The 10,700-nt window shown below is 44.1% G+C and overlaps 1 protein-coding gene across 5 annotated transcripts in view; it reads right to left on the bottom strand.

Annotated features, from left to right (window-relative positions):
- Positions 1–10,700, bottom strand: part of klhl29 (kelch like family member 29) — a 225,089-nt gene that overhangs the window by 62,927 nt on the left and 151,462 nt on the right. For all 5 annotated transcript variants that reach the window (XM_032543533.1, XM_032543535.1, XM_032543537.1 and 2 more), the window contains 2 exons: positions 9,279–9,391; positions 7,952–8,098 (listed from right to left, as the gene is read on the bottom strand). In XM_032543533.1, coding sequence (XP_032399424.1) covers positions 7,952–8,098; positions 9,279–9,391 — 260 coding nt within the window. The remainder of the gene's footprint in view (positions 1–7,951; positions 8,099–9,278; positions 9,392–10,700) is intronic.

Below are 10,700 nucleotides of genomic sequence, written 5' to 3' on the forward strand. Positions count from 1 at the left end.
TTTAAATGGCTGATACATAGTTGAAGGCTGACGTTTAAGAACACAGCAAGCTAACCCAAAAGTAGAAGAGCTTGACATTTAAAAAGACTCAAACCTTCCTTTTGTTTGCTGTCCTCTCTGGAAGCATGGTGAGTGACGACTGCATTCACGATGCACGCCACGTTTACTGTGTGCTAAAAGGGTTAGATTGGACTTGACGTGATGGTGTGGATGTGTGAGACGCGCATCAGGTAAATGAGAGTACTCACGACACTAAGGCCAATGAGAGTGGCGTGTTTACACTCAGCGGTGGAGAGCAGGTGGCGTTTATCCAGCTCCATTTCTCTCAAACAACCTCTCGAGCAATCGGTCTCGTGCACAGGCACGCAGAGGTCCCTCCAGACGACTGGTGTGACCGGTCATTTTCAGCTTCTCGCCTACTCATGTAAGCGATCCTTAAACAGCAATGGCATCTGAAAACTAAAAAACATCTGCGCCAACTAAAAGATACCGAGCCTACTCTGTCTTTAAAGAAAGCATGGCATGATCTTTTAACATTCTTAATGAGGAGTTAGGTGTTTTATTTAACACGTGGAACATATGGAAAGCATCCACGGAAGTCTGACAGATGGAGATGCTACTTTTAGCCTGTACGCCCACACACTCCCCAACCTATTGGAATTTTCCATGGACAAGGTTCACTTATGAGGAGTCCATATGCCCATCCACTTGTATTCAACATGCAACCCAGATAACACCTTGAGACTTCACCTCTCTAATGGTCTCTATCCACACAAAAAGAACTCACTTTTCTCGTCTTCACACACACATGACACACACACCACACACACAACACACACATACACTAAACACACACACCACACACAACACAACACACACACACACACACACCCACCCACACACACACACACACCACACACACCACACACACACACACACACACACACACACACACCACACACACACACACACACACACACACACACCACACACACACACACCACCACACACCCCACACACACACACACAACACACACACACACATCGAGAAGGTGGACGAGGATGTGAATGGGTTGAGCCCGGTGAAAGGCAGGGATATGTGTCTAACAGGGAGCCTCTCATCTGTCAGAGGCAGCAGAGAAGCAGCCGAAGCCGCATCCGCTAACACAGATGACAAATGTCCACTGAGCATTTCCCATTCCCCTACTGTCAGCGAGAACTAACGCCTCTACTGTATGTGTGTGGTGTGTGTGGAAATCATTCAACCCACGGCGGCGTCAAATAAATGACACATGAACAGCCATTCTATTTGCTTTGCTCTGAGCAGATAGGAGTGTGTGCCCGCTTTGCTGTGAAAAATGGACAACCTGATGCTTAGAACACAGCTCTGTATGGAAATGGAAACAAAAACACACACCAAAAAAAAAAAAAAAAAAAAAAAACACACACTCACCGACTCAGAAGTGTGTGTTCAATAGAGCGTGTGCCCATGTTTAGCCTCACAGCGCTAACAGAACCCACTCGGCTGAAATGACCACAACTTCAGTGTCCTCTTCAGCGCAAATGGCATTTCATTAGAGCTCAAAAGATGCTTTTCTGGGCGTGTTTGTGTGTGTTTTTCTTTTTCTTTTTTGTGTGACTGCATATGTGCGCATATCAGCCAGAAGGATGGAGAGAGATGAAGCGGACGACAGACGCTGAATGCTACCCTTAGCAACAACTGACAGGTGTGATGTGTTCTCCTCCAAGGCTTTTTTTCAGCATGACTTCATTTAAAATTAAAAAAAAGTAAAAATTAAAAAAAAAGCTTTCTTCGGCTCATTTAATACAAAGCATATTTGTACAAACGACTGCCTGCTGTATATTAACAAAACTTTCTGGCTTGTTTCTCAACCCGATTTATGTTTAACATCAAGCGGTAGCTTGTAACTTCTGTATTTCCCTGTCGATGATAGAGTGCCGCACCTCATTATTACTCCTCATGAATCCTGGGAAAACAGAAAATTGTGTCTTTGAACTGATAGCGTGCTTGGTTTGTTCTGTGGGCGCCGTAACGCTCATGCAACCCTTGTATGTTTATTGTTAGGGGAGCCCAGTGAAAATGACACGCCTTCGACTCGCTGTGGATATGCAGCCATCCGTGGGTGACTGACCGCAATCCAACCGGCTGCACACATCAGGACTGAGCGCGCTCTCGGACGACGGAGGACACTGATGAGAACGGAGGTCCAGTGTTCAGTGGCTTGCATCAGATCCCATCCACTGTAATGCGCAAGTCGCGCTCGGGCCAATATACAAGTGATTTCCAGTCTTGTGTGAATGTTCTGAGCACAGGCCTGGGATATAAACAGTGACATCCTGTAAATCCCTATATGTATGTGTGTGTGTGTGTGTGTGTGTGTGTGTGTGTGTGTGTGTGTGAGTACATGTGGGAATGTATTCATGGGAGTTGGAGAGAAAGAGAGGCAGAGGAAGAAGCAAAGACTGCACGCTGCATCAATCTCCATTGCCTGGCTACGTCTCCTCAAGAGTGTGCATTTGTCACAGGTCATGCTGGCGACGGCCTGCATGGAGAATTCTGGGGCTCGCTCTACAGCGGTTTCCTCTAAAAAGATGATTGTTGTGACACAAAGCCTCTAAAAAAACACTATTAATCTTTTTTTAAAGGATGCACAGTGATGAAACGTTTCCAGTGTGAACTGAGAGCTTACAAGCGTAACGCTCGCCAAAATGCAACCTAGGGTATTTTTGTGAATGTATCCGAGTCAAACCTTTGTTTGAACGCATAATTAGGATGGAAGCGCCACTTTTACAGTATTCTCGTTTTTCGGTCAAATGGCTTTATGTATGGGAGAGCTAGGGGCACTTTTATGATAGCATCAAAATCACTATTTTTAAAAGACTATGAAGGCTAGGGCTGCACAATTAACAGAATTTTAATCACAATCATGATTTTGGCTTCCCATAATCAAATTTGCGTAATTGAGCAATATTTTAAATGCGTCATTCCGTTCATAGAACGCTGCAGGGTTTTTTGCAAAGCCAATCTACCGCTCTAAATCACTGTCTGATCATGTGCCAGTCAGAGTTGTTCCCTGCATTGCACAAGTTAGTTTCTACATGTAGACAGTCACAGAGGACAGAGTAACAGGAGGAAAATTCCACAACAGATAGCAGTTGCTCATACGCCGGTCCCGAGGTTTACCAGTTTACCAGTAAACGCAACATTTTGTCCTGTCTGTGTTGTTATTCAGACAACAGCAGTGACCAGTGCTAGTCGGTGCTAGTGTATGTTAGCTCACATGGCTCTAGGGTGCTAGTCAGTGTCTGTTAGCTTACAGGGCTCTAGGGTGCTAGTCAGTGTCTGTTAGCTGACAGGGCTCTAGGGGGTTAGTTAGTGTCTGTTAGCTCACAGGGCTCTAGGGGGCTAGTTAGTGTCTGTTAGCTTACAGGGCTCTAGGGTACTTGCTAATGTCGGTTAGCTTACAGGGCTCTAGGGTGCTAGTTAGTGTCTGTTAGCTTACAGGGCTCTAGGGTGCTAGTTAGTGTCTGTAGCTCACAGGGCTCTAAGGTGCTAGTTAGTTTCTGTTATCTTACAGGGCGCTAGGGTGCTAGTTAGTGTCTGTTAGCTTACAGGGCTGTAGGGTGCTAGTTGGTGTCTGTTAGCTTACAGGGCTCTAGGGTGCTAGTTAGTGTCTGTTAGCTTACAGGGCTCTAGGGTGCTAGTTAGTGACTGTTAGCTCACAGGGCTCTAGGGTGCTAGTTAGTGTCTGTAGCTCACAGGGCTCTAAGGTGCTAGTTAGTTTCTGTTATCTTACAGGGCTCTAGGGTGCTAGTTAGTGTCTGTTAGCTTACAGGGCTCTAGGGTGTTAGTTAGTGTCTGTTAGCTTACAGGGCTCTAGGGGAGATAATTTCCATTTCCATGTGTTGCAGCTGTATGTGTGTACTACATACAACTTCAACATAAGAAGAATGTAGCATAATATGGATGTGAAAGCAGTTATTAATAGCCTATGTGACTATAAAATTTGTTTTGGTTAAAATCAACAAATAATCGTGTAATTAATCTTGATCTCAATATGGGTCAAACATAATCGTGATTATTGTTTTGGCCATTATCGCGCAGCTATAATGAAGGCTCGACACAACATGAGACTTTGCTCGAAGTATTACCAGGGACTCTCCACATGAACTCAGCGTTGAGAAGATTGTTTGTGTTAGTTTACTAAGAGGAAAGGTTTTGAACAACTCACTTGGCTGTTCGACTCGGGTACATTTACAAAAAGACCCTAGGTTGCATTTTGGCGAGCGTTACCCTTTAAAAACAGCATCAGGAAATTAAAAATGAAGCTTGTGGTGATGTTGTGGTGTAATTTTGAAGGTAAGTCAATCGTAAAACAGTGAAGGAAAACGATTAGATCCCTACACAGCCTCAAGGCATTTTTTCTCCTTTCATAATTTTACACTACATAATGATAGCATCATTTGTTCTGGGAAAATGATTTTCCTTTTTTTTCCTCAATGAGTGCTGGAGGCAAAAGAAATATTACCCCACCACCTAACCAAAGTCAATTGTATAAAACCCCCCATATAATAACTAGTAACGTATATGGATATGAAGTAACACCTTTGACTGTATTAACTTGGCTCTGGAAAGGCAAATGTAAGGGCAGGCCGTTGTTATTTTTGATGAGTGGACAGCAGGACCTTGCTAATGGCCAGCCTGGCCTTCTTTGAATAATGAAAACGCACCATTAACTGTCCTTTTTAGCTCTTACATTAGTTGGACACTTTCCAAAGAGCCAATTATTCAGACTCTTTTGTCAGGTTGAGTCACCTGGCAAGATAGGATCCTTTATGAAATATGTTCAAGTGAGGCGTAATGGAGGTCCTTTTCAGGCATTTGGCAGAGACTGGCCTGTTATAATTGGAGCCATGCGTCTGCGGTTGTCCCAACAAAAGGCTGCTGGGTAAAAGGAAGGCCTGGTCGCTAACTGTCAGCACCTTTCCAGAGAAAACATGACGCAGGACACCTCTTTGCTTATGGAGCCAGCGTGGGGGTATAGTTCTCACATGTACCGTTTCATGATGTTTAGACGTGTGAGTATATTAAAGTGTGCAGAATGTTATGACCAACAGATCCAAACACACAAGAAAAGCACATAGAAAAGAGTGTATGTATCATTTTGCTAAAAAAATTACTTAAAGAGTTTGACATCTTGGGAAATGCGTTCGTTGCTGAGAGCTGTATGTAATGTAAAGACCAATGCCTCTGTCATATCTGTCCATTAAATACAAAGCAACAGCTAGGAGAAGATTAGCGTACCCTATCATAAAGACAGGAAACAGACTAATAGAGTCCAATATGCTAGGCTGAACTAACCTTTTGCTGGCAGTAGCTTTACATTTAATGGACATATATGACACTTGTACAAATCTTCACATCTAACTCAGCAACAAAGCAAATGGGTGGCTTTCCAAAAATGCTAACTATGTCTTTGAAGATTATAAATTCAGATTTCATCTAGGAACTACTCATTTTGGCACTGAATTCAATGTAGTGTTAGTGTTAGTCTCTATTTCACTACGTACACACCTGCAATGATACTCAAAGGAAACTGACGCAGCTCTCTTCTTTGTGTCTCACAGCAAACCATTATTAACGCTCAAATGCTCTCACTCTGTCTCTAAGCAATGTCCGGGGCCCCGTTTCCTGGAGCCATCGGATGTTAGTGACAGCATAGCAGAGAGAGAAAATTGCATATTATTTACCCAGCGCGTTCAATATGCCACTTTTCCACTCTGTAGCCTGCAGCTTACAACCCACAGCACATGCACAGACACACAGTCGTACAAAGACACACATACGCTCAGATGAACGCAAACACACACAAACTTAGCTTAAGGCTTACAGGCCCACACCCTTGCCAGTGTTTTTCAGCAGTGCTGTGACATGGTGCCCTGATGTGTCATTAAAAAGTGACACAGGTTCTGGGGGAGTGATTTCCGCTGCTCTCTGCACTCTAAACGGGCAGTAGGGATGGAGGCAGGGGAGGGTGGAAATGATGAGCTGGTGCTGACCCATGCGTGTAAACTCAGCCCTCCAGGCCACGTAACCTTCTCCCGTAGCATGATGGAAGCGGCCTATTCTCTCTCTGCCCGCCGCCCCGTCCTCTCCGCAGGCCCCAGGCTTGCTAGTTGTTTTTGTTGGTCACACATGGGCAGGAGATTTGAGCTTGACCGAGAGCTCAATCACATCTCCCCTGCCTGGATGTCATGGCTGTGCGCAGAAGCACAAACTGTTGGATATCAGATTAGAACACGGGGGCTCACATTCCATTCCCCTTTTCTGCGTTTTCTCACCGCGCCTCTCTCTTTTCTCAGTCACTCCTCGCCTCTCTCAGTCTCGCTCCGCTTCTTTCTCTCACTCCAACTCTCTTCTTCTCCCTCCTTCTTTTCTCCCCTCTCCTGCTCTTTTCGTTGACGGGGTGACCCGGGTGTCTCGTCTCAGGCACCAGTGCGGTGGGTTGTTCAGACAACCGGGAAAATGTTCCATTTCTTTTTTTCTTCTACTTCATCTGAGTGAGTCACCTTTGCACCTCTCTATTAGAGTGTGAGATTGCAAGAGTCTGCCGGACTGAGCTGGCTGGAGGTTTGGATGCAGATGACAAGGGTCGTATGTTGTCCTAAAAAACCTTGTTGTGCGTGGCTCCTTGTGAATATTGCAGGACCGCCGAGTCAAATTTACCATCAGTCACAGCACAAAATCCTATTTCAGTGGATTTATCAGTCACCATGTCTTAAAAAAAACCTCATGCCGTACTATTTCGTTTTCATTTCGATCTTAGCACCTGCACGCACAACTGACGAGCATCACCATCGGTTTCCAATGGCTTGTCCTCATGCTTGGTGTTGTGCTCCATTATCTAGAATCCTCCACAACAAAACACTCAGCAGGCCTTATGGATTTCGCCATCATCTCTGAGTGCCACATATCAAAAGGATAAATGCTTCAATGTTTAATCCAAAAGGTAAAAAAAATCAAATATTGACGTACATGCCTCATAAAGGGTGGATGCCAATTAAGTTACATTGATTGCAGAGGCCTGCACTGAATCTGATCCAGCTGATACAAGGCAGCTCCCCCTCATGCTGGATGAGAAGACATTACTCTGAGTGAATGACTCTGCCAGTGATGGACCGCTGTAATTTATCGGCTAATAATCTCACCTCCATTTTTAAACAGCTATAAAATACTTTAAAATCATCAGCTTTAAATTCATGGTTTCGCGACTGAATCCATAAAGATCTCGTGACCTGAAGTTTTTACCCCCGCTGGATGGATAAACGCCTGAGGTACAATCCATTATACCTTTTCATGAATGTGACCGTGAGACTCATCGATCCCACGTATGTTATAATTTGATCTTATCAATTTGAATTTATCGCAGAGTCAACACCTTGTTGGGGAATGTAACCTTTGGATTATGATTAACAGCCTCTAGGCATAAATCACACACCTGTTGGGCGTGGGAGGGGGCTGTCTGTGTTTTTTGTTGTGTTTTTTCATGCAATACAGTGTCTCGCAAACAAATGAAGTGTGACTAAGAATAGAGCACATTCTGGGGGCAAAGCACTCCTGGGATTATGAACAACTGCTGTGTTAGGCTGCATCTGAAGCACAAATGAATGAACGCTACCAAGAGAGAACGAGGAGTCACTGTACTGTTTTTTCACGCTGTGTAGCGCTCGGAGCAGACAGGGACACTCGATGGAACAACCGCACTAATGCGGCTCTGCAGACACACAGTCTCTGTCCCGTCAGTGCTAACGAGAGTTTTATCTCACTTCTTGGTCTCTTGATGCACATACAATGTGTGCTCATTTTGGTAAAGTACACTGTGGCGTCAGAGCACACACACTCGTTAGCTCTCTTTTTATTTTGAATTACCTGCACCCTGGAGTTGGGGTCTTGTTTGATCCACCTGATGACCGTCTCGTAGACCAGCTCCTCAGCCTTGGTGTTGAGACTGTCGTTGGACAGGTAGGCCACCAGATCCTCCTTGGACACACTCAGGATCTCTTCCTGTCCTGCCACCTGAAGAGTTAGAAATGAAGCAAAATTTCAATTTCTAAGTAGTGAAATTTGATCTTGACATCCTGCGTGAATGGTTTCTTGACAATTACGGTTAATTCTTAAAAAAAACCTGCTGTGGCATCAGAGACGAAGGCGAGGTCAAGAAAAGCAAAAATATTTTCGAGCTCTAGAGAGCAGCGGAGGCATTTTCTATCGCGTGTGATTCTGTGGGATCTCTTCGAATTGCTCTTGTGCTTTTAAAGTAACAATTTTTGGCACTGACCTCAACAGCATTAGGTCTGTGTGCGAGGCCAGAGCCACACAGAGGGCATTGGCCATTTTTCAACACCACTCAGCCACTACACTGAGTTTTGCCTCTTACCATCAGGAAGGGGGTATGCCTTCCGAAAAGGTACCAGGTCTAACAGATACCTGAGATCATTTGTACCGTCAGCTGTTAGGTTTCTCAATAAAGATCAGTAAAACCTTTCTTTGTCCAACAGTGGGGAAGAACTATAGGTTAGGTCATCTGCCGTCCCTGCCCATTTCACAGCATATAGTTGTCATCTTTTTAAGTGTAGTGTAATGTGTATCTATGTTTTTATCTATTTACTTTTTAATGTTTTTATGTGCTTTTTGTGCTAATGTTTATGTATTGGCTATATGTTGTGAACCAAACTGCCTCTTTGAGACATAAAAGACATTTCAACTTCAACATTTTATTTTATTTTTTACATTAGGTGATTTCTCGCACACTGTCTAACTTGCAAAACACATTTAACAGCAACGTTTCGATTCTAGACCTTCATCCAGAAAATGGTATGTGACAATGGGAAGCCATCATAAGCCTGGAGTAGCTGTATGGATCATCACATTCTCCAAACATCAATTTACTATAAATGGAGCTAAAAAAAAAGTACAACCCTCTATATAGTAACAATCATAAAAGTGCCACACATTAGGTTATCTAACAGCTCCTATTACAGGTAGAAACCATTTTAAGACTAACTAAAAATGGTAATACTCAAGAGATTTATTTAATTTATGGGTATTACCTTAACTATGCTCATGATTTCAATTAGATGTTATTGCTGTTTGCTAATAGTTTTATCCGCCTTTATTATTTCTGATCTGGCGTGCCATTTTCTTACACAGGAATCAATGGAGGGACTGATAGGAAAGACGACAAATCTCTACCCACCTCTGGGAAGTTCTGCAGTGCAAATGCTTTGGCCATGTTATGGAGCTCCCTGCAAGTCATGGCTTCAGCCATAGCCAGCACTCCCAGACAGTTAGCTGCAGTCAACTGTTTCTCTAGAGTCGATAAACACGGCCGGAGAGATGTGGGGGGAGAGAGAGAGAGACAGACGTACAGACAAAAACAAGAAACAAACAAAAGACACAGGCAGGCTGATTAAGACAGAGGAGGGAAAAAAAACGCAGAGACAGAAACAGCAGCTGCAGGTAGCATAGAACCATAGCCTATCAGAGTGAATATCTGCCTGAGACTAAGGGAGAACAAGTATAATAACTCACAACAACTCTGGGGACAAACAACAAGGGGAATCGATCGCTCACAGCCTAGGCGGGGGGGGGGGGGTGGGGGGGGGGGGGGGGGGGGGGGGGGGGGGGGGGGGGGGGGGGTGGGGGTGATGTGGAGGGAGGGAATAGGATTAGCTGCTGGACCACTTTAAAAAAAAAGTCCTGTCAGATCTGGCGGTCTATTTTCAGACAGACAGACAGACAGACACCACACACACACACACACTACAGTTCTACAGATGCACACATAACTGATTCAGACAACGTGACACATTCCCTAATTATTTGTACAGAAATGAAATTCATAAGTGGTCCTACAAGTCCTACTAGTCAGGAACAAATCTGTCTTTGTTCCCAAGGGTTTGACTCAAAGTATAGCACATTACATTACCTTAATGATTGGATTTGGAGTTGAAATGTTACCAAAATTGACTAAAATAAAAAGTACAAAATAATTATTCTGTTCACCAGATCATCATCTACACGGCTTGATAATTTACTGTTTAACAAAAATTTCTGAAGACACGCTGTTGGATTTTGTATTCATAGTTTCAAATTTTCTGACAAAATCTTGTCCTCTTTTGTTATCGGATGATTTCTGACAGCAGGACTTAAAGCTCTGTAGTGTGAAATTCTTTTTACTGGCTGTCTTCTCACACACCACCGCACACGCACACCACACAACGACGCACACGCACAACCACACCACACAACACACACACACACCACACAACCACACACACACACACACACCACACACACCCACACACACACCACACAACGCACAAACGCACACACAATACGCACACAGGAATATATGAAAGTACCCTGCTAGCCAGGCCGGTGGGGAGAAGGCTTATTCTACTGTCTGTGATCTCCTGTGAGGGATGCAGCATTCAAGGTGGTGTGTCTGTAATATGTGTTTTTGACACACATTGCCGTTTATCACAAGAGAGGGAAAAGTGTTGGTAGTGTAGTGCAAACACATAGGCAGGCAAACGTGTGGATCAACTGGGTCAGCGGCCACTGAAAGAGGCCTGATTAAACAATGGCCATTAATAGGTTTTTTATCTGTGACGAC

The sequence above is a fragment of the Etheostoma spectabile genome, chromosome 18 (genome assembly GCF_008692095.1).
Source record: "Etheostoma spectabile isolate EspeVRDwgs_2016 chromosome 18, UIUC_Espe_1.0, whole genome shotgun sequence".
Taxonomy (NCBI): Eukaryota; Metazoa; Chordata; class Actinopteri; order Perciformes; family Percidae; genus Etheostoma; species Etheostoma spectabile.